At 56.4% G+C, this 27,603-nt stretch overlaps 8 protein-coding genes across 8 annotated transcripts; 6 read left to right on the forward strand and 2 right to left on the reverse strand.

Annotated features, from left to right (window-relative positions):
* Positions 1-952: 952 nt before the first annotated feature.
* On the forward strand, positions 953-1,963 carry E0L32_011550 (uncharacterized protein; the record flags this gene model as incomplete). The annotated part of the gene is made up of 1 exon (XM_031134291.1): positions 953-1,963. One exon carries the CDS (start codon positions 953-955, stop codon positions 1,961-1,963), a length of 1,011 nt encoding a protein of 336 aa, XP_031000223.1.
* A 5,644-nt stretch (positions 1,964-7,607) lies between these two features.
* On the forward strand, positions 7,608-7,856 carry E0L32_011551 (uncharacterized protein; the record flags this gene model as incomplete). The annotated part of the gene is made up of 1 exon (XM_031134293.1): positions 7,608-7,856. The coding sequence occupies one exon, from the start codon at positions 7,608-7,610 to the stop codon at positions 7,854-7,856; it is 249 nt and encodes an 82-aa protein (XP_031000224.1).
* Positions 7,857-8,738: 882 nt separating this feature from the next.
* On the forward strand, positions 8,739-9,531 carry E0L32_011552 (uncharacterized protein; the record flags this gene model as incomplete). Its single annotated transcript, XM_031134294.1, has 2 exons — positions 8,739-8,988; positions 9,098-9,531. 2 exons carry the CDS (start codon positions 8,739-8,741, stop codon positions 9,529-9,531), a joined length of 684 nt encoding a protein of 227 aa, XP_031000225.1.
* Positions 9,532-9,831: 300 nt separating this feature from the next.
* E0L32_011553 (uncharacterized protein) lies at positions 9,832-12,737 on the reverse strand (the record flags this gene model as incomplete). Its single annotated transcript, XM_031134295.1, has 5 exons — positions 9,832-10,906; positions 10,993-11,268; positions 11,405-11,430; positions 11,472-11,492; positions 11,616-12,737. 5 exons carry the CDS (start codon positions 12,735-12,737, stop codon positions 9,832-9,834), a joined length of 2,520 nt encoding a protein of 839 aa, XP_031000226.1.
* Positions 12,738-13,303: 566 nt separating this feature from the next.
* On the forward strand, positions 13,304-14,452 carry E0L32_011554 (uncharacterized protein; the record flags this gene model as incomplete). The annotated part of the gene is made up of 3 exons (XM_031134296.1): positions 13,304-13,345; positions 13,407-14,251; positions 14,320-14,452. The coding sequence occupies 3 exons, from the start codon at positions 13,304-13,306 to the stop codon at positions 14,450-14,452; spliced, it is 1,020 nt and encodes a 339-aa protein (XP_031000227.1).
* A 488-nt stretch (positions 14,453-14,940) lies between these two features.
* On the forward strand, positions 14,941-15,843 carry E0L32_011555 (uncharacterized protein; the record flags this gene model as incomplete). The annotated part of the gene is made up of 1 exon (XM_031134297.1): positions 14,941-15,843. The coding sequence occupies one exon, from the start codon at positions 14,941-14,943 to the stop codon at positions 15,841-15,843; it is 903 nt and encodes a 300-aa protein (XP_031000228.1).
* A 731-nt stretch (positions 15,844-16,574) lies between these two features.
* On the reverse strand, positions 16,575-18,428 carry E0L32_011556 (uncharacterized protein; the record flags this gene model as incomplete). The annotated part of the gene is made up of 4 exons (XM_031134298.1): positions 16,575-16,740; positions 16,811-17,472; positions 17,535-18,275; positions 18,387-18,428. 4 exons carry the CDS (start codon positions 18,426-18,428, stop codon positions 16,575-16,577), a joined length of 1,611 nt encoding a protein of 536 aa, XP_031000229.1.
* Positions 18,429-21,288: 2,860 nt separating this feature from the next.
* On the forward strand, positions 21,289-23,005 carry E0L32_011557 (uncharacterized protein; the record flags this gene model as incomplete). The annotated part of the gene is made up of 2 exons (XM_031134299.1): positions 21,289-21,887; positions 21,946-23,005. 2 exons carry the CDS (start codon positions 21,289-21,291, stop codon positions 23,003-23,005), a joined length of 1,659 nt encoding a protein of 552 aa, XP_031000230.1.
* Positions 23,006-27,603: the final 4,598 nt, after the last annotated feature.

The raw sequence follows: 27,603 nt of genomic DNA on the forward strand, positions 1-27,603 counted from the left end.
CTGTAAGGGTCTACCAAAAAAAAAAAAAAAAAAAAAAAAAAAGGACGAGGAGGACATCAGGTAGTCGTACCATTCTGCACAGTCCAATCCTTCAAACCGTATGCTCGCCTTTCAGTTCCTTTTCCTGCAGCCTTTGACTCACCTTTTGATGACTGTTTGTTTTTTTGAACGCTTATGACTATTCATGGAGGGCCAAAGTGTCACTCATGCTAGGCAGCAAACCCTAATTTTGTAACCGACTTTGTCATTGAACCCTGTACCATTCCTTTGGTCCTTTGTCTAAGTCGCTACGCCGCCACCACGGTCGCCGCAACTCTGGAGATGCCACACCTGACTGAGGAGCCGACTGCGAAACTCAATGGAGCCCATCAGCTTGTAGTCCACACCCAGGAAGAGGATGGCGAGCTTCCTGCGCAGTCATCGATCCCGCTGCACCCCTTAGGGATCAAACCGCTCGGCAACCAGTACATCTCTAAGCTGCCCAGTGCCAGAAGATGCGCGGGAACTTTCCAGACACTGCCGGACGAGGCCCTGATGCTTTTCCTTGAGTCACTGGACCAACGAAGCCTAAGACTCCTGGGGTACTCTTGCAGGTTTCTTTTTGCGTTTTGCCTGTCCGAGGAGCTCTGGAAGCCCTTGTTTCTCGAGTAAGTCCAGTCAGTCCGCTTCTTCCTCCTCTCTTCAAGTTCCACACACCCAACGTGAAGAGGTGCAGGATCAGCTTGTTATGCCAACACCGAGGGCGCCATGGTCACTGACAAAAAGGATCAGATCACACACCCAAACTCCACGTGCATTCAAATGGCTTGGAACCTGGAGGTCCACGCTATTGGAACTGCCTCCGGACAGGCAGATACGCGTCGAGTGCAGCAATGTGTTCTCGGATGTCCTGCACCGCCCGTTTGTCTGCAGCCATGTGTCATTGGCTCGCTTCACCACCGGCATCCCCAAGATGAACCAGATCCGGCGCTTCGAGGATCTGTCATATGATGAGTTCGCGGAAAAGTGGAGCAATACTCCCTTCGTCCTGACCAGAGCCATCCAGCCCTGGCCAGTGACAAAGCAGTGGACGATTGACGAGCTCCTGCTGAAGTACCCGGAGGTGGAGTTCAGGGCAGAGGCGGTCGACTGGCCCTTCTCGACATACTGTCAGTACATGCGCAACAGCCAGGACGAGAGCCCCCTATATCTGTTCGATCGGCGCTTTGCCGAGAAGATGGGACTGAAGGTGGGCAAGGGGGAAGACACGGCATACTGGAGGCCGGACTGCTTCGGGCCAGATCTATTCGAGCTCCTCGGCGACGAGCGCCCCGCCCACCGGTGGCTCATCATCGGGCCAGAACGCAGCGGATCGACCTTCCACAAAGACCCAAACGGGACCAGCGCTTGGAACGCGGTCATCCAGGGAGCCAAATACTGGATCATGTTCCCACCGTCCGTGGACGTGCCTGGAGTCTACGTCTCCAGGGACAACAGCGAGGTGACGAGCCCGCTGAGCATTCCCGAGTGGCTCTTGGAGTTCCATGCCGAGGCCCGGCAGCTGCCCGAGTGTGTCGAGGGCATCTGCCGCGCAGGGGAGATCCTCCACGTGCCGAGCGGCTGGTGGCATCTGGTTGTCAACCTGGAGGACGGCATCGCGCTGACGCAGAACTTTGTCCCCAAGGCGCACCTGGGAGAGGTGCTGTCCTTCCTGCGCGATCGCGCCGACCAGGTCACGGGGTTCAAGAGGGAGGTCAGTGATCCGTACCGGCTCTTTGCGGAGCGCCTCGAGCGTCAGTACCCAGATCTCTTGCAAGAGGCCCAGGAGGAACTAGAACGGAAGAATGGGCGCAAGAAGCGGACCTGGGACCTGGCCATAGGCCACGGCGAGGACGAAGGCGAATCGACCTCGCGGGGAGGAGGTGGTGGTGGCTTCACCTTTGGTTTCGGTGCTGGTAGCGACGATGAGGATGAGATACCCTAGACAGAGAGGAGTCTGGAACCGAGCAAATATCGACTAGCGAAAATTGAGCAAGTAAACAAACGCGTTCACGTCTTGGCTCTTCCCTACGATGGTCAAGGGGTTCCAACAAAGAGAAGGCCATGGTTCTCTACTTACATGGCTAGGTCTGGTGAGCAGACGGACAAGAGGGTTCTTCGGTTTCCGGTGAAAACATGGAATGCCAAACCCAGCAAGGTTGAGATGCAACTCGACGACTTTCTTTCCATGCCAAGAACAGAGCTCCCTTCGGCAAACAAGCATGAGTACCCCCCATCGCTGATCTCTGTTAGATATTGGTAGAGCAACTGGCCGGCAAAACTGGAAAGTGAAGGCCAGAGTAGTTGAGCGGGTGGTACAGAAGCACTTGGTTGTCCATCAAGCCACTCGGTTTTAGGTATTGGGATTGGGATAGCCCATGTGGCTCTCAGAGAGAAGAGATGTATTAGTATCATCCAAGCATCTCCCAATGAACTGCCGACAACCATTCTGACTCTTTTGTTTGACTGGGTGCCCAGGTATCTGGGTGTGTAAAGGACGGGACATTTCCGATACCTTGCGTGCCATTCACGAACTCAGAGAGCGGTCGTCTTGTTGCCGGTATGGATGGCCACAACGATTGTAATCTAGCAAATCCACATCGATACAAGCTCTTTCACACTCTCGAGCGACGATGAGGGTGCTCTTTTGGGAGATGTTCTTCTCCGGCAATGATGCAACGTCCACCCTACTGGCTCACCAGCCCTTTGGGGTCCTGATCATGAGTGATAATGCTCGTGATCTTGTTGACGGTGTCTCCCATCGCCATGTTGTGTGAAGCACCCAGTGCTGTCGCTGTGGCTGACGACGGAGCGTTGGTAACCGCCCCTGAGCCACTAATTGTAGCCAGCCTACAGGCAGGCTTGTGATATGGCAACCACCTTCTGGCACTGCTGTTTCAACGGTTGTTTACTATTTGGTGCTAGTTTGGAGAGTCTGCCAAGAATCAAATCACTCTGACGAATGGCGAACGGGCCTGCTAGCCTGATCTGATGGCTGCATGAGGCTGGGAAAGCCTGCACAACTTGTAAGCTGGGTGTCTACTAGATCACAGATATGACACTCCATCGCAGGACCCTGAGAATGCCGACCCAGAGTCCCAAAATGATCTCATCGAAAGCAAACTTTGTCGAAAGTCGACCACACAGGGGTTCCTTTTTGGCCGTCCAATAGCCATGGCGTGGGGTCGGCGTTCGTTGGCGCGAAAGGTCCGATGCTGTTGAGTTCGATTAAACATTTTGCACAGCCCCCTTCGGAACGCACCTCGACTCGCCCTGGTTCCTTGCAGCATTCGAAGTTGTGGGCACGCCCAGCACCACACACCCTTCCAAGGCCGCGCCGTTGTTTCGTTTCCTTCTGCACTGTCTGCCCTCGTGGGACCTTGCTCAGCCTCAATCCGTTCTGTCCCCGTCGTTTCCAACCCCCTTCGATTCGATGCATGCCAGCGTTTTGGTGCATGGAAGCCCGACTTCCTTCCACGCTAGAAGGCTGTCAACCCCAGCTCCCATGGGCATGGCCCCTTTTGGGCATTCTCCACACCCCATCTCCCTCGAAGCCAAGCCACGGCCATCGCACATTCGATCCTAGCACGTGCATCGGGGAGATGGTGTCCAAGGTTGTCATGGGCCGTTGTCGATGAGGCTGTGGCACCGGGGCCGGGGCCTAGGGAATCATGCATGGAAGCTTTCGAAGCTTTCCGCGCTAGGAAGTCTAACCCCAGCCCCAAACCACCTGGGCAGTCAGTGACGCGGGTCCCGTGAGCCCCCTCAACATCCCATATCATGAAGTCTGTGCCAGGATGATTGGGTAGGAAGCCGTTTGGTGATAAGGTTTCCAAGGCGAGTTGAAGAGTGACTCTTCCCTCGAACTGCTCCGACAACGGACCACTGGGTTCTTGAGGCATGCTGCTCCTCTATACGTACAACTGTGTCGTCAGAATGACCTAGTCTGACTGCTTTTGCTATTTTGTTTACAAAAATAGGAGGGCAGCCGATTGCTATACGGTTTGGGCAATCAGGATTCTGCATCGTATGAAGTTGAGTTGCAATTCTGCTTCTAGAAGCCGAAATCGAAGCAGAGATGACGAAACAACCCCCCCACGCCCCAACGGCGTTCTCGACTCGATCCCCCCCGCGAAACAGATCAACGGTCTGTCTTACCAGGCTGGGGCACATCTCTCGAAACGCGATCGGCCGGGGAACAAGGAAACCTTGGTCAACCAGTGTGTTCATAGTGCAGAGACAGTGTGTCTGGGCGGAGGGGCAGCTTACGAAAGTTAGACTGGAGTAAATCGGGTCGTTGGTGGGCATCCGCTCGGTGACGCCGACAGGACAAGCCTGCCTCCAAACTGTAGCAATGGAGGGCTACGTAATCTGACGCTGTGCCGTACTTCCGTGCGGGGCGCCCCGGGGGCGGGGCCGTGTTCGTCCTTAGGGGGGCATGGAGGGTCTTAGTGCTTGCGTGCCGCTTGGCGGTTGGGCACTTTCATGATCTTGGAGATTGAAACTGAATATATCCTGCTCCTAGGCGAGTCAAACGAGGTCACGAGTGCAGACGGGCGTGTGTATGCACTGTACGAGTATATTCCGTAGCCACTGCCGGCAACTGGCTTTGGGCTGGGCAATCATTATTCGTTAGTTATTCCCAGTGAGTGAGGGATGTCGTTCGGGTAGAACAGGACACGGCCTTCTCCACATCCTGACAAGTCCTGACAGCTCTTTGGACGGCGACGAATGCCCAGATGCCCAACTCGTAGAAGCATGGAGGGGACAGTGAGTCACCTGTGCATGTTTTGCATTCTCACTAAATTTCTTGGATTTTTCGTGGGAATGGCTTCGTCTGGAGAGGCGACGCAGGCGAGCATGTGCGAGGGATGCGAGAAAGGCTAACAAACCGGGCGGCGAATGGGAACGGAGCCCTGACGTGTCACAAAGCCCAGAAGGCGCCTGCAGGTTTGCCCAAGGTCAGACCACCGGTCCAGGTAGGACAGCTAGGACAGTCTCCAGAAGGAGACGGCAGTGGTGACACCGCTTGGCTTCTTCCGTATCGGGGGGTAGGATGCGGAGGAAATAAATCTAACGACAGAGGCGGGTCGCGGACCAAGATACATACCCATGAGAGTATTGATACCACCGCGCTCGCAAGGCAGCCAGGATACGGGCTACAAGAGCTGGTGCTGATGCTGCTGGTGATGCTGCTGCATATCTCTCATGCGTGGAATATCCTGACGATTTGATTGCCATCGCCATTGCCATTGCCATTGCCATTGCCATGGCACATCCGCGTCACGAGCTTCCCCTCTCAATCACGCTTGTGTATCCATCCACGTTGCCAGTCTGCCCATGTTCTCGCTCCAAGACAGACAGACCGTTATCGTCAACCCGCTGTATCGGTGGCCGGATTGGGGAAACGGCTGGCCCTGCCTGCCCATCAGTTGGCCCCCCCAGATTGGCGCACCGACACCAAGACCGGCCGTCCAAGCAGAGATACCGATGTGCGAGACAAAGTCATGTCTGAAGATATCAGCCGGAGCCGAGGTATGGGAGATCCCAAGAAACTTTAATCTTTTTCAGGCTTTCGCGAAATACGCATTACGAAAACGGGAGACCGTGCATGCAGATGCGGGCCAATCTGACTGGGCCCGGTCGGTCACAAGCAAGTGGCCGTCGATTGCCATGTCGTGTCTGTTGATCGACTGAAGTGCGCGCGAGTGTGCTTCGCTCGTCCGTCCTACTACTGCACCCTTGCTGCAGTACAGGCTGTTAACCACACCGCCTGACCCTCCCTGACGAGCACACTTCTCACCCCGGGCCTTTGGTTGTGTGCCAGCCAAAAGTGACCGCGAAAGAGGCGGGCCAAATTCTCCCTGTCTCTTTGAGACAAGAGCTGCAGCTTCGGAGCCGGTGCAGCAGCTCGGAGGGGTCCAGATCAACGCCGCCGTGTGCCCAGTACGTACTTGTAAGTGAGATAGGATAGTCTACCTGCGCTTGTGCAAGTATTTCGCGGCATTATTAAGCCCTGTGTTTCATTGATTTGCCTACCTATACCTATTTTTGGCCTACTTGCTATTTCCCTCATTTGGCACATCGCGGAATGAGTGAATTATACGATACACGTGCTATCAAGTTTATCGGCTCGAGAGAACAGGGAGAGAAAAAAAAGGACTCGGTCAACCCGAAACAGTTCAGTCACAAGGGGCAGGAATTCATGGCGCTGCTTGCGTGCTTTATTGTGTAGTGCCTCTCTCTACTGAGGCCGAGGCGAGATAATTTGGCTGCCTGAGCCACCATGTCTAGCAGGGGGTAACAGGGGTGGGTTGAGCCAGGCACGCCAGCCCTGGAGGACTTTTACTCCATCCATCGTCCTAGTTGCCCTCTACTTGTACAAGTATTAGGCAGACGAATTCCTGGTCCCGCTGCCCGTACGCACCAGGGCTCGGTCCCGCATATCCAAGTCGGGACTCTCTGCCAATGGGTTGCAACGAGGATGACTCCGCGGCAGGGTGGAGTAGTCTCTTTGCCTTTTTTGTTTCTTTTTTTCCTGCCGGTCATCCAATGTTCGTTATCTGGCTGGTGCATATGTGCCTCCTCTGTAGCTACTCCGTGGTGTTATTCGGCGAAAGGAAAGGCGTCCAGTACGCCGTCAGCTACTGTAGTTCCCATGTACGGCGCACCCAATCCAGGATGGCTCTCGGACATGGAAATGCATGTCTGACGAGACTGGAGCGAGGGAAAGGTGACTGCATCGAGCAATGGGCTCGTTGTCGTGGCGGCATTGTCTCTGTGGCCATCGTCGCGATTTGTTTCCCGCAAACGGTTTAACTACTGGCTTGGCTAGCCCCTGGCTTCTGGCTTCTGCTCCGAGTCCAGCGAGTAAGTCCTCGTACACACCCTTTTGTTAACCATGATGGGGGATGGGGGGGCTTCTAGCGGACCCCACAGCATCTCCATACCCGCACCCACCCACCATCTTCGTACAGTGCCATTCCGTACAACACTTCCTGACTGCATGAGACATATGTTGCCAAGTCGCATTCCCTCCAACCCCGGCGCAGACAATCAGCCCTGGAAAAGTGGACTTGCATGCCCATCACCCCCCCCTGCCCATCTACGTATCCCCTTCCCACTGTCTTGGCCGTCAACGGAGCAATGATGGAGTGGCCATCGATGTGCGGCTCTCGAACCTGATGGAGGGGATCTCCAAGGTGGGAATCCGGGAATCCTCACAGGTATTTCAGCCGCTTACTCCCCCCCTCTCCGTCTCTCCTCCCGGCTCTGGCTTCTCCCTGTCTTCACTCAAGGACTCCCGGTTCTAGACACCACTGCTCCCATACTACAAACCACCATCATCTGCACCAGGCGTGCGTGTTAAGCTACTACCCCGGCGGGCATTCATTAATAAATACCCTTCGTCGTCCCTCTTTGGAACCGACGTTTTTCGAGACCATCAAGGTTTCTTTTTGCCAGCCGTTCATACATACACTTACACGCATTTTGTGTGCTGCAATCACCAACAAACACACACACACACACACACACACCCAAACCAACCCATCATCGTGGAGCGAGATCTCCATACCCACATACACACAATGTCTTACAACGCCACTTCTGCTCCCATGGACATCCAGTCCGGCAGCCGAGCTCGCTCATCTAGCGACAACTCCCAGCACTCCTATGCCCGGACGGACTCGACTGGCTCGTCTGGCTCGTTCGATGCCAAGAGGCCACTCTCGTCTTCGCCCACGGTCAACGTCTACACTCACTGTGGCCGGCACAGCAGCCAGTGGCTCTTCAGCGGCTGGGGCAGCCTAAAGAAGGGCTCCGGAAAGAAGTCCTGAACCATGTCCCGGCTCGGGACTTGCAACTACCAACCTACGCTTCTAAACGCGAACGGTGTCCAGTATCGTTTTCTGGAAACCTGATCTCTTTCCGACCTTCTCCTTTGCCTTCGCGGTGTGTTTTTGACACCCAACCTAGTTTGGCGGAACGTCTGATCAACGAGCTATTTGTCTTTACGCCAGTTGTTTTGCAGTGGAGGAATTGAGCATTGAGATGGCCTGGAGGATCAAAGGCGATCCGGAGATTTTGATGACCGTTATGACTTGTACCAAGACGCTTTACTGTCTTCTTTCTGTTTTTTTGTCAAGAGGTCGGGAGAGAATGATACCCCATGCATGATTTAGAAAGATCTGGTTGGACTTTTATTTTATTTTATTTTTTTTTTACATCGACTCGAGCGAGAGTTAATAGTACTTGACACTGCTGTCGATTACACGGCTTCCTCAGACTTGTGCATTTTGCTTCGTGGTCGTGGTTTTTGAATGCGCTGACTGAAACTGCTTGTATGCCGAGTTGGCCCTTTTAACCATAATAAATGACCTGTTCTGCCATTCAGACTGTTTCCTGCTGTATTTCCTGCCATACTGGCTGGTGCTTGATGACTGTGGCAGCACTCTGCTTGCGTGGACGGAACCTGTACGAAAGTACATAAGCTCGAGGTCTCCACTTCAGCAGCCAAAAAAAAAAGTAGTGTGGCAGCAAAGCTCACCTCTCCTGTGTTGAGAAACCTCCTTCCCCAACCAGCCGAGGTCCACGATAGAGACGACAGCAAGAAGCTTCAGCACGAGTCGTCACTATAAATCCCATCTCGTCTCTCCTCCGCGCAAATTTATACGCTTTGCGTCAACCTCGGAAAGAGTCCGCCCACCGTCCGATCCGCAATGGCACCCAAGAAGGCCGCTCCCGCCGCGGCGCCGCCGGCGCAGAGGAAGCCCGCGCCGGCCTCGCCGGCCAAGACGACCTACCTCGTCGCCTACAACTTCGTCTCGGCCGTGCTCTGGGCCACCGTCCTCGGCCGCGTCGTCGCCGTCTACGCCATGCGCGGCCCGGCCGCCGTGCACCTCTTCACCGGCGACTTTGCGCGCTGGACCCAGACCCTCGCCGGCATGGAGGTCCTGCACGCCCTCTTCGGTACGTTTCCCGCCCTTTTCCATAAGCATCTGTATAATCTTTAATGAAAGGGGGGGAGGGGGAAATAACTCAAACTAACACACACACGCCCCTCGCGGCCGTCGTCTAGGCATCGTCCGCTCCCCGCTCTTCACGACCGTCGTGCAGGTCCTCTCGCGCTTCGTCCTCGTCTGGGCCGTCGTCTACCCCTTCCCGCAGCTCGCCGCCAGCCCCTTCTACTCGTCCATGCTGCTCGCCTGGAGCCTGACCGAGGTCATCCGCTACACCTACTTCGCCGTCAGCCTCTCGTCGGGCGCCCGCGGCTGCCCGCCGGCCTTCACCTGGCTGCGCTACAGCACCTTCACCGTGCTCTACCCCGTCGGCATCCTCAGCGAGTGCGCCATGATCTGGCTCGCCGCCGAGGGCCCCGCCGCGGCGCTCCACGAGCTGGCGCCCTGGGTCCTGCGCGCCGTGCTCCTCCTCTACGTCCCCGGGTCCTACATCATGTACACGCACATGATGAAGCAGCGGAGGAAGGTGCTCGCCCGGCAAAAGACTGAGTAAAAGGGGGACTATATGCCGGGTCAGCGTATCGTGTCAAGGTTTCGAAAATAAAAAAGGGCAAAAGGGGGAAGGGGGAAGGGTTGGTGTTGGTGTTGGGCAAGTGTTCCAACGTAATGATTGACGAAACAGAGAGAGGGAGGTTGTGTATCAGGAGACAAAGTGAGAAAGAATAATCGGTATATGACTATACAAAATCGTGGTATCATAATATCTAGTAGCAAACCCAGACCACGCACACCTTGCCACTCAAAAGAAAGAAAAAGCAGGCATTCATGTAAACAATAGACGACCAAAAATATCTCATGCCAGAATGCGGGGCTTCTCCTCCTCCGAGCTGGCCTCGTACCAGTCGTTCCTCGCCCAGGAGGCGATGAGGTCCCGCGCCTCGTCGGCCAGCCTCTCGTAGCCCGGGTTCTCCTTGGGGTCGAACATGCTCATGTGCGCCCACGTCTCGTCCGAGGCCGCGTCGTTGACGGCCTCACGCCAGTCCCCCGCCGCCTGCCGCGACGGCAGGTTGCAGAACGTGCGCTGGCTGCCCATCACCGTGCCCACCATGCTGACCTGCCTCGGCGGCGCGGCCCTGCCCAGCCGCGTGTACAGGTTGGCGAAGCCGAGCCCGAGCTCGCGGTTCGCGCGCACCATGTAGGCCGTGCGCCGGCGCAGCTCCTCGCCGCGCGCCAGGCACCCGACGAACTCGAGGTGCGACGCCGCCCACGTCCAGCCCTCGGTGATCTGGTCGCGCTTCAGGTACGCCGCCGCCGCGCCGCCGGCCAGCGCCGCGCCCGCGCCCGCGTACATGGCGATCTTGCCCCAGCTGCCCCACCCGCCGCCGCCGCCGCCGCCGCCGGCCTGCTTCTGCTGCTGGTCGTTGACCTGCTGCTGCTGCTGAGGCGGTGGCGGCGCGGGCAGCGCCGCGACCGGCTCCTTTCTCGCTGCGCCGCCCTGCTGCTGTCGCGACGACGACGACGACGACGACGCCGCGCCGGCGCTGCCGCCCCACAGGGCGCCGGTCAGGCCGCTCAGCTGCGTCAGGGCCTCGGAGGCCTTGGTGTAGTGGCCCTCGGCGCCGTGGGCCACGACGCCCGGGCTGATGCCGAGGTAGGGCGTGTCGAACGCGAGCACGCCCTGGATGTAGGGGAACATGAGCGAGTTGAGCGAGGCCGAGGCGCTGTCGGCCGGGGCGCCCGTGGTGGAGGCGTCCGGGTCCGTGGAGGACGGCGGCGGGATGGGCTTGTCCGAGGTCAGGGCGATGACGGTCTCGGCGGCGACGATGCCGCCCATGCTGTGGCCGACGAGGATGGTGCGGACCGAAGGGTCGACGGTCGGGCTCGGGGTCTGCGCCTCGACCTCGATGTCGATGACTTTCTCTAGGAGCCTATATGCGGTTGTGTGGTCAGAGAGAGCCCATGTTTGCGCGCCGCCGTGACGGGAGAGCCGGAAGCGGGGAGGCACGGTACGGACCAGTCTCTGAATCTACTGACGCAGTCTGCTAGGTCGCCTCTTGTCTCGAACTTGGGATATACCACCACACGGATGTCGATCTTGGGGAGCGCGATCGAGAGGCGCTGACGGAGATCCTCGGTGAACTGGTAGTTGTGGCCGAAGGTGTCCTCTCCTCCCTGCGAGTGGGTGACGACGAGATTAGCAGAGCTGATCCTCAAGTGGGCAGAGACCTTGTTACCTTGAAGCCGTGTATGAAACACAGCAACAGCGTTTTCTTCATCGTGGCGACCCCATCTGTGAATGTTCAACCTTGAATGTCATGAGTCGAAGTCGAGGATCTCAGCCTCGATGGCTCGGTGGTGGGGTGTGCCGGACCGCCTGAAATCTAGTGGGTCACGCCCCTGTTGACAGCGACCTCATCCGAGCTGACCTCACTGTAGAGCCAACGCCGGATCGCTAATGAAGTGTCTAGTTAGATGTCGTTGCTTGCGACTTACACCCAAAGGTGAACGAACTACCTACAAGTAAGTAACAGTATAAGTGTCACTGAGTCTGAACGAACTAATGACAAGACATATAGTGCGACATCTTTTTGAGGGCATCTATTTCACTTATTCTATTTCCAGTTGCAACACTTGCACGGCGTTCCCTCCCATGACGGCCGCTTCCTCCTGGGTTCCCGACCCCAAGGCTCTTGTCACGGCCTCGGCATTCAGCCCTACGCTTTCCCACTCGCCTTGCTCGTCGCTCGTCAGTGGCGGGAAGAAGGGGTGATCCGTGCCGAACATGAGCCTGTCCGCACCACTGGCTTGCAGTGCTGTCTTGAGGCCCACCTCGGAGTATATCACGGCGTCGAGATAGATCTGCTCCTTCAGGACCTCCCAGATCGTCCTACGACTCGGCCCAACCTTTCCTTCTTTGACTAGGTGACCGTCGTGAAGGATACAGCTCTCGATCCGGCCGGCCAGGAATGGCAGCGTACCTCCGCTGTGGGCAAGAAGCATCCGCAGAGACTTGAAACGATCAAAAACCCCTGCGAGATACATCCTCGTGACGGCGATGGTGGTCTCCATGGGGAACCCCAACGCGAGAGGCAGTACGTGCCCGTACTCGTTGTTTGAAGTCGCCCTTGGGCCCCAGACTTCGTTGGGAAGTCCGTAATGTGGGTGGAGGAAGATCATCAGGCCCGCCGTTTCCAAGGCTTCGAATACCGGGAGAAGTTCAGGGTCATCCAGCCCTTTACCCAGTCCCGACGTACCAAGAATGACTCCGCGACAATACTTTGCTTTTTTGAGTTGAGGCACCCAGGCATTGAGGGAGTCCAACGGGGCAGTCAGCGGCAGTGCCGCAAAGAAGAAGAGTCTTCCTGGATGACTGGAGCACATGTCGTCAAACTCCTTGGCTATAGATGTCGCGATTGGTATCGCATCCGCTGAGGGGACGAAGTCAAGCCAAGGGTTTGCCAGAGAAATGACCGAGATGTCTATACCGTGCGTATCCATGAAATGGATCTTCTGCGCCAAGTCGCTATAATGAGAAGTCAACGGCCTGCCCGGCAATGTCGACGAGCTTCCACTCTCCATAGCAGCGACAAGATCAACCTCGGCGTTGAGGAGAATAAGCCGGGGCTCTGGCGCATTGGAGAAAGTCCGCACCATCGGGATAGAGCTTCTTGATTTGAGGAGGCTGATATACTCGGGAGGGTACATGTGTGTATGTACATCTACCACCTTTTGCTTGGTTGTACCTGTTGGTCGAGACATCTTGACGAGCTGTAGAGATCAGCAAGGCGGAGATGTGTTCTAGACGTTGCCCACACCGCACACCGCGAATCCTCTGTTTGCGCAACGAGGGCTCCTTTGAAAATGAAATGTACCCAGGACAAAACTTCGCTGGCGAACGAATGCCGCGAGCTGAGGTGCTCTCCGCGCCTCACGACCCCGCGCGGTATCAATGCGGTCGTTCCCTTATCTTGCTGCAGCTTATCACAGTGCAACATGACATCTGAACATTGAAGTCCCATTGGACTGGCAGACAGATAAGGTAGGAGGGAGCGTGCAGGAAGGGGACCAGACGTTAGCCCTCTTGGAATGTACCTTATGCTCCTTCTGTCCACCCCCTCCCTCTAGATCATGCGGTAAGGACTGGAGTGTTGAGCACCGGCCGTCATAAGGTTTGCCCTACTCGACGGGAAGTGCCGCTCGTCTCTCCTCTCTTGACAGCCCTCACTGCGTTTCTCTCTCTGATGCCTGCCAGCCTCGTGGTGACTCGTACCATACCTCACATTCAATCATTGCCCATTGCACGTAGAAGTCTGATTCGAACAGCCATGGAGGCCGCAGCGGTGCAGAGCCAGGACCTCCTGATCCCGGTGGGAAATGATCTTGTCTTCCATCAAGTATCGGCAGCATCTGACTTACACACTCACCCAGTTGATCGACTTTTCCAGCTTCCTCAACGGAGATGAAATCCAGCGGCAAGAGACGGCCAAGGCTATTCTTCACGGCTTCCAGACAGCAGGCTTCATCTACCTCAAGAACATCCCCATCCATCCCCAAAGACGTAGAGAGGTCTTTGCCATGTCGGCCAAGTTCTTTGAACTAGACACGGCGACCAAGATGTCCCTCGAGTGGACAACCCCACAGGCTAACAGAGGATACTCGGCCCCGGGCCGGGAGAAGACGACCCAGCTCATAGACATCGCCGAGGTCGCCAAGCTCAAGGCGGCCATACCAGACATCAAGGAGAGCTTTGAGATTGGCCGCGAGGGTGAGGAAGGACAGCCCAACCAATGGCCCCAAGAGTCTGGGGACATCCTCGGCTTCAAGAAGATGATGCTCGACTTCTTTGCCCAGTGCAAGGCCGTCCATGTCGAGGTCATGAGAGCGATCGCCATCGGCATGGACTTGGAAGCTTCCTTCTTTGACACCTATGTCGATGTTGGCGACAATACTCTGCGACTGCTGCATTATCCAGCCGTCAAGAAGGACGTGTTCCAGATCAACCCTGGTCAGGTTCGTGCTGGTGAGCACTCCGACTACGGCTCCATCACACTGCTCTTCCAAGACTCGCGCGGTGGGCTGCAGGTCCAGAGCCCGAGTGGCGACTTTGTGGATGCAACTCCCATAGACGACACAGTCGTTGTCAATGCCGGGGACCTGCTCGCCAGATGGAGCAACGACACTATCAAGAGCACTGTACACCGTGTGGTTGAGCCGCCTCACAAGAAGGAGGGTGATACGTACGGCGACACATACCCGGCTCGGTATAGCATCGCGTGAGTCAATCCATCGAACAACGAAGCAAGTCCATCTCGCGACATGCTGAATGTCTAATCCTGCCCAGATACTTCTGCAATCCCAATTTCAAGAGCCATATCGAGGCCATTCCTGGGACTTTTGCGACCGAGAGTGAGAAGAAGTATGAAGGAATCAATAGCGGAGATTACCTTGTGCAGAGGCTGGGGACAACCTACTGATAGCTGGCTCATGAGGATCCATTGTCTCGATTTCCAAAGGACAACTGGAGGCTTACTCGAGTAGATAGTTACGATACTGGCTCTGCATTCATGAGAAACTGAAAGGAATAGGGCGTTGAATTTCTTTGATAATCCTAGGTTTTATCCCCATAGGCGGGTCAAGGTCCCACGCGAGCTGTAAATCTAGCGTAGGGTCGTTACCGATTAGGTGCTCCACAGCCACTGCCCCACTGTAAACTTCAAATCATCCATCTTCGCGAGGCAACCTTGAAGATAAGTTCCATCTGCTCTTTTTTCCCCAGGACAGAACTTCCTCATCAACCACAGTCGCCCATTCGAAACGGGTAGAAGTCCCCTTTCAGCCAAGCTCCCGCTCAATCTCCTCACACGCAACACTCACGTCGCTGCTGCACCCACCCCACTCCAACAACACCTACACGCACCGCACCCCAAACAACCCACACCAGCAACGACGATCGATGGCGACCATGGACGACGCCGAGCTCGTCGCCTACGCGCGCGACAGCGCCGCGGCGCACGACTTCTACGCCCTGCTCGGCGTCGACGCCGCCACGCCGCGCGAGGACGTCCACCGCGCCTGGCGCCGCAAGGGCCTCAAGTACCACCCGGACAAGGCGGGCGCCGCCTACGACGCGGCCAAGTACGAGCTCTTTGAGCGCGCGCGCAACGTGCTGACCAGCGACGCCGCGCGCGCCGCCTACGACGCCGCGCGGTCGGCCGCGCAGCACCGCGCGGCCCAGGCGGACCTCATGAGCGCCGAGCGGCGGCGGTTCAAGGACGAGCTCGAGGCGGCCGAGGCGCGGGGCCAGCAGGCGCGGCAGCAGCAGCGGCAAGAGGGCAGGGAGGCGGACGCCGAGAGGGAGCGGCTGCGCGAGGCCGGGCGGCGGCGCATGGAGGAGCGGGAGAGGGCGGTCCGGGAGGCCGAGGAGCGGGAGAGGCGGCGCGAGGACGAGCGCATCGCCGAGATCGAGAGGAAGCTGCGGGAGAAGGAGGAGAAGAGCCGGCGGCGAGCGGAGCGCAAGGCCAGGGAGAGCGGCGTCGGCGCCGGTGACCAAGCACCGACCACTGCCAAGGTGGAGGAAGCGCAGGCCGGCGTTCCTGTTCCGCCTGTCGCAGACCCCGAGTGGAGGAAGCTACTAGGCTCGCAGGCCACGCCGTTCGACAAGCGGCCCATCTACACCTATACCATCGCCCGCATGAAAGCCGCTGAGGCAGGGCGGCAGGAGAAGCTGGCGTCGCAGGGCACCCCGGCGCAGCCGTTCGTTCCGCAGTGGGACGAGGTCAAGGACCCCGAGGTGCGCAGGTTCATATCCAGGGTGCCCAAGTTCGGTGCGCCGCCGGCAAGCGAGGACACCACCATGACATCCTGAAGCGTGGTCGACGCCGGGTTTTAGCTTGCATTTGTGCTCTTTTTTCTTTGTACTATGAGATACCCCATTCGCAGCAAAAATATCAAAAGTGTTTTGAAGATTGCTTCGTCGGCTGTCTTCTACGTCGAAATGCAAGTTTCTAGGCTGGCCAAAGTCACTGTTCGTGATTCAACTTGGTCTTCGTTCAAGGTCTTGCTTCATTGGTGTATAGAAAATCGACATGTGCATATGGTGAGCTCGAATCCAAAGGCCTCTTCTCCGCTAGCTTTCAAGAATGGTTTTCAAAGGTCGTCAAGCGCTCAGTCAATAAAAGCACGTGTATCCCAAATTCGGATCTCCGTGACCAATAAGTCGCGAACAGAGAACTTCAAAGAGTCCAAAATATGCCATGAGGGCCCCAACTGCGACGTATTCTGTCCATGTCTCCTCCGGACTTGATTCAATCTGCAAATCGGCAACATTTCCAATTCCCAAGACAACAATATGCCAAAGATTCCAAGGTATCAGCGTCGTTCTCGAGCAAATGGCCCACGATGTATAGGCTCATGGACTAGCTCCATCCCTGAACGATGGATTCGTCCGTAGTAAAGTCGTATAAGTGTGCGTGAAATGGTATGCGCTCTTCCAAATCATCCGCAAGTCGTACAATGCAATTCTCTCTTCTCATGTCGGCAGTTCAGGGCCACGACGACCTTGTTTGGTGGAGTCCGAGGTAGACCTCTCCATCAATTCTACAAGGTACCGCCATCGGGTCCCTTCTGCGTCTCTTTCTCGTCCCAACCCCAGACCTGGGACAGATAGCGCTCCATGTTGACACGCTTGGAGCGCATGTCCACCATCCAGGGGTGGTCCAGCATGCGCCAGGGCGTGGCACGCCGGCTTGGCTCCTTCTCGAGACTATTCATGCGTCACATAGTCAGACATCATCAAGGACAGCTCACAAGTGTAGTGGCAAATTTTTACTTACCAGCACTCGATGAAGTACTTGAAGTTCTCACTCCACACGATGTTTGCTTCCGGCTCGTCCTTCAGCTTAGGGATGGGCTGTCGAACGATGTAGGTCAAGAGATCAATGAGACCAGCTCGTGGTTGCATCTCTGTGCCGTCAGCAGGGAAGGGGAAGCGGTGCTGTGCCACCTCGAGAAGCGTGACTCCAGTAGACCAGACATCCGAGGTGATAGTATAGCTCTGGCCGGTAATCCGCTCGGGTGCCATGTAGTAGCTAGTGCCGATGAAGGTGTTTGCCTCGCCCTTGGTTCCGAAATCGCCAGACACGCCAAAGTCGCACAGCTTGACTTCGCCGTTGCGACAGAGCAGGATATTGGAAGGTTTGATGTCTCGGTGGATGATCTTCTTGGAGTGGAGGTACGTAAGACCGCGCAGGACTCCTTCGGCGATCTTGCCCAGCACCTTCTCTCCGGTACGGCCGCCGAGCCTCTTCACTTCCTTGTAGATGCTGTCCAGAGAGCCTCCTTCGCAGAACTCCATGGCGATGGAGATTGTGGCCGTGGATGGGTCGACAAATGCTCCGTAGTAGCGACAGATGTGCTCCGATGCGCACTCCTTATTGAATCCTAGCTCTCGGACAATCTGTTTCTTCACATCCGGATCCGGGTTTGTCGTGATGACCTAGATACCGTCAGCAAACACCGCACGTAGTCAGGTCGGTCCTCCTCAGCAGGCGGATTTACCTTGAGAGCAAAGACCGTCTTTCCTCCCCGTAGCATGCACCGAGTGACAGCACCACCAGCTCCTTCTCCCAGGCTACCTAGTTCAACGATCCTCTTCTCCAGACTAGCGATCCGCCAGCCCTCGTCGTCCAGCTCCTCTACGTCCAACGTCCTTGCCTTCTCGAGACTGAGCTTATCGAACGCCTCAAGACCATGGAGACTGCCTTCTCTCTCCATTCCGACGCCACCTTCGCTTCGTTCCGAGTAGAGTGACCCAACAGCCGATACTGGATCCGGGGTCCCCTGTTGCCTAGTGGAGCCGATGCCAAACTGGCTGGCCCATGACAGAGCAGAGTACTGGGAGCCTGCCGAGGTAGGGTTGCTGGCGCGGCCATCGAGAGGCCCGAAGCTTCCAGACCTACTGTGGGCCGCGCTGCTCTCGCTGCCCCCGGAGGCACTCTGTCCACCCTGTGGGCCCCTGCCTGGAGGCTGCTCATGAGGAGTGACAGAAGTACCCATCGGGGTAGCCAAGTGTAGCACAGGAAGCGGTGGCCTGCTGGACGTTTGTTGCGCCGCGGCACCCACAGGCTTGACATTGGGAGAGGGCGGGATAGAGAGTCCGAGACGTGGGGTGCGAGCACCACTGGCGGAGCGATTGCCCGGTAGAGCAGGTCGGAGAAGAGGTGCCGGACTAGACAGGATAGGAATGGGAGGGGACGGTGTCGCCGCTGCCGCCGAAGGATCTAATGAAGGGGCCGGGGCCTACATAAATTGGCAAGGAAACGCAGGTCAGCCTCCAGGTTCTCGCACGTGTGTACGGCAGGTTGGAGCAACCCCAGAGCGCGAGGCTTTGCGGGAGGCCCGAAGTCTTACATGTGGTGCCGCCGCCGTGGCGGGATTCTCGTGCTCCTGCATCTTTGCCTGGGTGTGCTTTCAGACCCTACTGGGCCAGGCAAGGTAAGGTGTTGGATCCGCAGCTTCAGCCGTGACAAGCTACGGGACCGTTACAAGTGATATAGCCGAGCTTCTACCAAGCGCTAGTCGATCCGGGCGGTAGAGAGTAGGAGGGCAGAAGGCAAGAGAATCCAGTGTGACGTTTCGAGGGACAAAGGTGTCGTGTGAGGCAACACCAAAGGGCAGTCGGCGAATTCGTGATGAAGCCCGCTTGTGAGGAGTGTTCTGTGTTGGACTGGTTCAAGCTGATCGGGCTGACGTCTTGCCGTGAAACAGAGGAACGCGGTCGGAGGAGGAGAGAAACTGCTTCTCAGGCTTTGTTGAGGAGCAAATATGAAGATCCAAAAAAAAACAAAGAACAGCGCTCGCTGGCTAGCAGTCGGGTGGGCTTGCTTTGGTCCTACCGTGTCCTGTGCCTGGAAGTACGGTGAGAAAGAAAAGCTTCTGTAGCTCGAGGTCTGGGTCTGGTTGGCAGTGGCCGGGTTGGAATGATGAGATGGTGGAAGCGAGCGGTGCCAGTTATGTGTGCTGGGCGTGCGTGTGTAGTGCGACCGGTCGATGGAGGGTGGTGGTGGTCAGTGAGAGTGAGTGAGGAGGGACTTGGCTGATGGATGGTTGGTCTGGTGGAGGTGGTGGTGGCGGTTGTGACTGACAAGGCACTGTCACGGAACGACAGGGGGGGATCCAACGGGCTAAGGCCTGAAGTTGTGGGGGGAGGGGCTCGGAAGCAGCCACCAGCAAGTGGTCCTGGCAGTCCTGGCAGTCCTGGCTCGTCCCTGTCGTCGCGTCCCCTCAGGCCCTTCCAGGCGGTCCTTCTCCGCTTTTCTCGACGGAAGCGGGAGGGGATTGGGCCTGCGGGAAGGCTTGCCTAACGTGCTAAGTACAAGTAGCTCGAGCGTACTCTGTAGCTTGGATAATAGGTCCGTTCCCCCCCTACATGTAAAGGCCCGGCCGCGGAAGCTAACGCAGTCACGGGCGCCTATTGATGAAGAAGAGGGGCGGGAATGCCGACTTCGTACACCTTGCTTGTTCTCGCTACGTACTCGGTCCTGCCCAGAAGAAGGATGGCGAGTCTTGATGCGGATTCCGAGACAAGGGGCCAGAAACTGGGGAGGGGGGCAAGAGGATGAGCAGCCAAGATGGTTGTTCGTGACGAGCGACGACTGCGATCAAACGACTGGAAGGAGGCGAGATGAAAATGGGAAAATTGCTATCACGCCAGAAGCGAAAGACCTACACACGGGTACCTACACACGGGTACCCCGTACATGAAATCATGGCCATATCTGAGCGAGCATTGCCATGTCCTGCCGGGACCGAATGACATGGGGGCCGAGCCAGCGTAGCGTGCAGATCCAGTGATTAGACAAGAGCGCACGCACGCACAATGGGTCCGCCCCTGTTCGGCATTGTATCGATGTATCGAGTAACTAACTACTTATCGAGTATCGAGGTGTCAGCGGGTAGACAAAAGGCTTGGAAGGGCATGGAGGCAAGGAGGGTGGTGATACAAAAGACTGGCACAGGGGGGCAGACTCCAATTGGAGGCGATCCGGTCTGGGGGTGGAACCAGGTTTGTGACTGCTTTGTGCATCCATCGACAAATCCAAATCCACACTGTGGACTGGTGGGCTAGGAAATGAGCTGTCCGTCTTGGGCTTGGACTTTTCTTGATCTGCCCGCCTCATTCACTATTCGCTCCTTCGTACCTTCAGAAGGATTTCCTGTCACTACTGCGTAAGGCCAGGCCGACACTAGAGACTAGGTATCGTTGGATCGAACGGTCTCCTGCGCGTTTTGGCCCCTGCATACCGAATCCAGCACATCCTGCACTGTCGCCGACTTACCCTGCAGTGCAGCACACACATCCCCACCAAGCACACACCCTATAAGCTCACTCGCAGATTCAGGTCACTTGGACTGGGATGGCGATGGAGGAGAATCATCTTCTGAAAGGCGACAGCCGTGAGATTGTGTCATATTAGCCAGACGGAAAGGCTGCAGGGCAGGTACTCCGTAAGGTATGTATGTATGACATGGTCCTCGCACACCATGACTTCCCATGACATGCCATGACGGGGTTGCCGCTGGTGCCCTCTGGCATACATCGGTTTCCATAGTATAATACTCATGCAAATGCCTGCAGGCATGAACGTGATTGAAGGGCTGGCAAAGGGCATCCCAAGCCGCCGCTTAGGATCGACATTTGCCCCGACCGCGAAATATGCAGGCTGACTGCTTATTTGCTGGCTTGGCTGGTAACACGTCGTCTTCCCGCTCCCGATGGCTGTTCATTCAAGGCTCGGTCAGCCCCAAAAGACACTTGCCTTGTACGTAAGATTCGGGTTTGCATGCATCATCATGTACTTACCTACATATGTGGTTATCCCATTGCAAGTTCGGTCACCACTCAACTTGTACAACGTGGATCATTCCGGTTCGGTACGGGTCCCGGGAGGGGAGGCATTTGGCATTCTAGCGCAGTTTGAACCCCTAATTGCGATGCCCACATCGGCTCCGGGGGCACGACAAGCCCACCCCAGTCGCGAATCAAGCATTGGAAAGCTACCTAGGTACCTACTTGTACAGGCGCGCGTCTACTGGCGACCAACCAGCGCCCACCGGGTCCACCACATCTGCCCAATCACAGCACACCTTGTTTAGGTACCCTGAAATTTTACATGAATCTTCAAATCTTGACCTGCAGCAGGTCTTGATATTGGACGAACCACACACAGTTCACAGAGTATCCCTTCCGGGTGACGAGCAGGATTCTGTTACGTGGTGTTGGCTCTGGGCTGTTTCATCCTGCAATTTCAACATGCCGCCTTCCGCTCTCAGGGCGCAGAGCCTTCGGACCTCTGTCGATCCATTGGCTTCATCCGAGTCTTCATCCGAGGCCGAGGACAGTGCGGCTGGGTTTGACTCGGACGAGTCCGACTATCTTGACAGCGAGAAGCCCCGCAAGAAGCAGAGAGTGTCTCCTGTCCACAAATCTGCTCATGAAGATGAGATCAGCGAACCCGAGGATCAGGATGACGACGACGACGCAGATGAAGAAGTGAAGAGAATCGTCTCCTCTATCAACGTCCCCTCTCGCATCAAACGCAAGGCTGAGCAGGCCGCGCCTACGGATCGTACAGTGAAGCCTTCCACTGCAATCTCTGTACCGACAGATGCCGACACCACGTTCGACTCGCTGAATGTTCATCCATGGCTTGTGCAGTCCTTGGCCAACATGGCCATCAAGCGTCCTACCGGCATCCAGAAGAGCACCATCCCCGAGATCCTCAAGGGCCGTGACTGTATCGGTGGCAGCCGTACCGGTTCCGGTAAAACAGTATCTTTCGCCGTGCCCATTCTGCAGAAGTGGGCTTCTGACCCTTCGGCCATCTTTGCAGTCGTTCTGACCCCAACCCGGTAAGTCAACCAGGCAGAAGGATTGACCAAGTTTGTTCCTTTTTAACACATTATATAGTGAGCTGGCTTTGCAAATTTACGAGCAGTTCAAAGCGATCTCAGCACCGCAGTCTTTGAAGGCAATCCTTGTCACTGGTGGTGCCGACATGAGGGCACAGGCGATCGCGTTGGCTCAACGGCCGCACGTAGTCATTGCTACGCCGGGAAGGCTGGCTGACCACATCCGGTCATCCGGCGAGGATACCATCTGCGGTCTGAGGAGAGTTCGTTTCGTCGTTCTCGACGAGGCAGACCGTCTTCTCGCAGCCAATGGGCCGGGCAGCATGCTCCCGGATGTGGAGGAGTGCCTCGGTGTTCTCCCACCCGCGTCAAAGAGACAAACTCTCCTCTTCACAGCCACAATCACGCCCGAGGTTCGCGCTCTCAAGGACATGCCCAGAACTCCTGGCAAGCCCCCGGTCTTTATCTCGGAGGTGGACACGCAAGCCCTTGCCATCCCGGCCACCCTCAAGCAGATGCATATCCAGGTGCCCGTCACGCATCGGGAGCACTATCTCCACTGTTTTCTCCTCACCGACGCCAACGTCGACAAGTCCACCATCATCTTCTGCAACCGCACCTCTACCGCAGAGTATCTACACCACCTGCTTCGCCTCCTAGACCACCGAGTGACCTCTCTGCACTCCAAGCTGCCGCAGCGACAGCGCATCGACAATCTCGGGCGCTTCCGGGCCTCCGCGGCTCGCATTCTCGTGGCTACCGATGTCGCTGCTCGAGGCCTCGACATCCCCGAAGTCAGCATGGTCATCAATTACGACATCCCCCGAGATCCGGACGACTACATCCACCGCGTCGGCCGTACGGCGCGTGCCGGACGCAAAGGTGACGCGGTGACGTTCGTCGGCCAGAGGGATGTGCAGCTGGTCCTGGCGATCGAGGCGAGGGTGGGCAGGCCGCTCGAGGCCTGGGAGGAGGAGGGCGTCAACCTGGAGACGAGGGTTGTCCGCGACGCTCTCAAGCTCGTGGGCGAGAAGAAGCGGGAGGCAATGCTGGAAATCGAGGAGAATAGAGAGGTGGGCGGGAAGCGGAAGAGGGGGAAGCAGAAGCTGAGAGCTTGATAGTCTGCTCCCCCCGTCTGTCTGACTTGCGATCTTGTAAGATATGCATCCTACCAGCTATTGGCAGGCAACCAGGGACTCGCATTGGTCTTTGGAGGGCTACCTCTCCAGCCACGGCGAAGAAAGGGCAAGTGGGCGTGCTGTGCCCGAGGGAAGGCCGCTCACCTCTTCATTGCACTGCATACCCGGGTGCCGAGATACTGCAAGGGACCTGCTGCGCGTACTGAATATGGAGGCTGTATCGTGCCCCCTGGACTTGTCGCTCGATGTACGGGACAGGGCCGATCTCATTCCTGACGACATAATCCAGCGTGAACAGATTCGTTAAAACGAGATAGAGCTTAAAATACAGATGAATGCCTGTCCGTCAATGGCAATAGCTGTCTAGAATCTGTATTTGGTTAACAATCAATCGTTTGATCCTCCAAGGGATCATGTTTGCCTCCTTTTAGACATAGACTTTGTTTGCATGCCGGTCATGTCCCCCTTGAAGATAATCAAACTCTTTGCCCTATCCATTTCTGCCTCTCCTACTGAGCTGGACGAGGCCGCAGTCCAGAGAAGCACAGATGCGAACAAGATCTGAGGAAACATGAAGGATTCGATGCCGAACCCCAGAGACGCTGGTATAGACCCCGGCACAGACCCTCTCGCAGCGATGTCGAGATCTCTGCCTTACGGTACTTGATCGAGGTTGTAAATCAAGTAGCCAAGAACCTCGCCGAACGGGCTCAGGATTACGGATCCGTCATACATCGAGCACAAGAAGTCCGTGACAAGTTCGAAGCAGCACGAAACAGACTACTCAAGCCCTGAGTTCCAAGATAGACGATCGGCTGGGTTCCTTCAGCGATTATTGCAAGCCGTCACTGGCGAGGACCGGAGGAACATTGATCACTGGTCAATAATGCGCCTGGTAGAGCGAGATCGTTCCATTATTGAGGATTTCCCCGCCACGTTTGACTTCTTGTGGAGTGAGTACATGCGTTTCCAACTGGAAACGGACGAGTTCTACTACGACGAGCCCAATGCGGCCGTGGATGCGTTGAGGGGGAAGTTAACTCCGGTGCTAGGCGTTTTCTTAATTTTGGACGAGGAGCGAGAAAGGAGGAAAAAGCTCTCTCACATGGGCAAGGTATTCTAGGAGGCTCCCAATGGCTCAGCTGCGCTGAAGGAGCCGTCCAATTTCGAGGCGTCACGAACCAACCCGGACGCCTTTCGGGAAGACTTCCGCCGGGTGCGGGCCGAGTCCCGGCTCGAGACGGCCATGCACCAGCGCTACTTTCTGGTCTGCAAGCCGGATGGCATGGTCAAGGAGAGAACTGCTTGAGGCGTTACATCAAGGACTGACGTATGAGAGAAGCTGACTCAAATAACCAGACGACACTGCACTGGAATTTGTACTTGAGGAGGCTGTATGCGAGACTGGAGGGACGAAACGTTCAACCTGAAGGAGGCGTGGATGGAGATGCAAAAGCGAGGGCCTGGAGAGTCCGCGCGAGATCTCCTCTATCAAAACTCACCGACCAGATCTGGGTCTACAATCCCTGGATATTCCTTTTACCATCCAGCATTGAAGCATGCGAGATTGTTGTGCAGCAGGAGGATCGATCTCTATCAATGAGATGGCGTCCTGCTTTGGCGCTTGGAGTTTCGAGTCATCTGTATGTAGTTGGCTCGACGATGTTAGGTCATCAATACAGCAGTTCCCACTTTGCCGCACATGAAAGGCGGCAGCCCGAATCAACATCCGTCTGATCCGCCCTTGAGGAAACGCATCGGCATCAAACGGATATCAGGAGTTAAGTCTAAATTTGAGTGACGCAGCTAATCCTGGATGGAAGAGCAAGTATTCTGTACATCTGCCCGGCCAGCACAGGAGGAGTCTCCGCGGAGGCGACGGCGACCAGCGTAGCATTGCAGCTTTAGCAGGGCTGAACAATGTAAGCTTTCTGTCAGTGATACCGCCCATGGCAACGGACTGTGATGGTGTCTCCAGTATACCGATCTCGGAAACACAGGATGACCTCCAGAATCCGACGCGCACCAATTGAGTCACAAGGATTACTCTCTCTCATTGATATAGCGTCGCGGTCGAGGGACGAGCCCGGACCAGGGTCGGAAGGCCGAGACACAACGAAATGCCGCAAGAGCTGGCCCGGCACCACCCTGGTAAATGCCTCGCGCTCCAGACATCACATGGACAATTTGGCCATGTATCAAGCCTAATACCCCCCGCAAACCATTGTGGGAAGGCTTCGAGAAGGCGGGATTCCGAGAATGCGACGAGGGACGATCAAAAAGTGTCAGCTGAGCCCTTGACATCCGATATTTTCCTCTTGAACCCCCGCGCGTTCGCCCTGGACGATCCACACCTCCGGGATGCCGGTGCTTCCCGCCAAACGTACGGAACCTGCTTCCAACCCTAATTCGTCCCCTCTTTCCTCCTCCATTGGGCCTGGTTCATGTCGCGCAAGGCAAGGCAGGCCCTGTGAAAACGGGCAGGGTGCTCCACTTTACCGAGCTTCCCGGACGAAAGTGGGGCCTTAACTCGGCGACAAACGGACGGGTTGATGGGTTGGTGTCGGGAAACACATCTCATTCGTCATGGTTTGCTCATTCGTTGCTAGAGAACGTCAAAAATGGGCCCGAAGTCGGAGAGGTTCTCAATCCCGATGTCCGTTTTCTTTGAAACGGATTGCCATGGGGCAACGATGAGAATGACGGCAGCATTTCAATGACACTAGACGAGCTGCTGTCGTGCTCGACATTGGGCAGAGTGGCCGTGTCCATTGGTCCTGGGGTTCGCGAGAAGGGATGGCATGCTCTGTGCATACAAGACTAAGAGAGAGTGTGTTATTGCACTCAGTCACCGATAGAGCGGCAGCCCTCTCGTGTAAGTGCATTGGAATGCGCGGTGCCATACCTACCACCACGGGCGCGTATCTCGTATGCAACCGAATACGCAATCAATATAGTCCAACCTGCCGTGCGAGATGCCTTGCAAGTGCGCGCTGCTGTGCTCAGCCCACCAGGTAAAGCAATTTCAACACACAGTGGGAAACGAAGCATGCTACGTTGCCTTTGCGGCGCACGAAACGAGTACGATGGCTTGGGGTGTATGTACACATAAGCAGGACCCGACGCTGCTCGGCGACTGGAAAGGGGATGACGTCCTGCAACGGGATTCGTGTTTGCCTGTGGCGCAGACAAGGACTGGGGGAAATTGCAGGTGGTTTTCAATTGAGTGGTGCCTGGCGCCTAACAATTTTTTTCCAAAACAGCGATCATCAGCCCTACAGATCCATGATGGAGCTGCTTGGTTGGCTCCATTGAAGATCCGCACCCCGTCGGCCTGATGTTTGCTCCTTCGCTCGCACTCGCGAACCTGAACGGAGCTCGCCAACTGGCCAGTCAGATGGCTCCGCTCCCTACTTACTTTACGGCCCCACGTATTTCGCACCCGCACTCTCTTTTCTCTGTCTCGTTAGCCTAAAAAGTTATGCGACACCGAGATTGAAGCTCACTACATTGCCTAGCATGCGTCCGTTATGAGGCTGTGCACCAGGGGAGCATGGGGGACCGGACCGCATTCGTATCTCGAATACGCGGAAGCCGCGTCAAACACCACAAAGGGAGAGAAGAGAAAACATGGCCAGATTCGGTGCCGGGCTGGATCAGACCATGCAGCACAGGAGACCTGGTTCGTTCTGTGTCACGTCGGACCCGACTGCTTTGTCCTGGGGGGATCCGTTGCAAAACTTCCTGATAGGCAAAAAGTTGCTGATTGATTCGTGCGGCCCCCAGGACTCGTCCAATTCTCGGCGGGGTTTCGTGGTGCGCGGTCGGGAGTTGCGTCGCGCCCGCGGGGTCCCGGCCCAACCCACCGGGCAAACGTAGGTACCTAGGTAAGTAGGCAACAGGGAAGAAAAACAGCCACAATGCTCCGTAGCAACAGGTTGAACTCGGCATGGTTTGGGCGATCTGTCTCGAACAAACGTGGAAATGTCTGATGTGGGCCCGAAACGCGCAGCTCTGCGTCGTCGCCGACTTGGTCGGACATGCGATGATTGCGAAACACCTCCTCTGGATGGCAGGATGGCAGGATGGCAGGATGGCAGACGAGGGCGGACTTTGCCCCGTCTGCTGAAACGTCGCAATTGACGAGTACATGCACGATGGGAATTGAATTGTTGAACTTGATAAACATGCAGGGCGGCGGTGGTTGACTCAACAAAGCTGGCGGTCTGCCAGTTGGCGGTGAGCATAACACGCAGGCATCTAACTACCGTCAGGCACAGGGGATACCTTAGGTACCTGGCATACGAGCTACGGAGCAAGGGCGTGTACGGAGTGTGTGCAATTAGAGAATTAAGGTAGGTAGGTGCTCAAACTCCGAGGGGAGAGCACTTCCAATCCCTGCTGTGGCTCGGTACCTAATCAACAAGAACATGCCTCCCCTGACTGAGTAATCAACGTGGGGTAGAGTAATGGTTGGAAATAAGGAGGACAATATGCGACGAAACAATAGGTTGCTCCGCGGAGAGCGTATAGGCATTGAGCACTTGCGAAGAAGCATTGCCTACCCTAAGGTCGCT

Source organism: Thyridium curvatum (genome assembly GCF_004353045.1).
Source record: "Thyridium curvatum strain D216 chromosome Unknown NODE_110_length_109174_cov_86.414436, whole genome shotgun sequence".
NCBI lineage: Eukaryota > Fungi > Ascomycota > Sordariomycetes > Thyridiales > Thyridiaceae > Thyridium > Thyridium curvatum.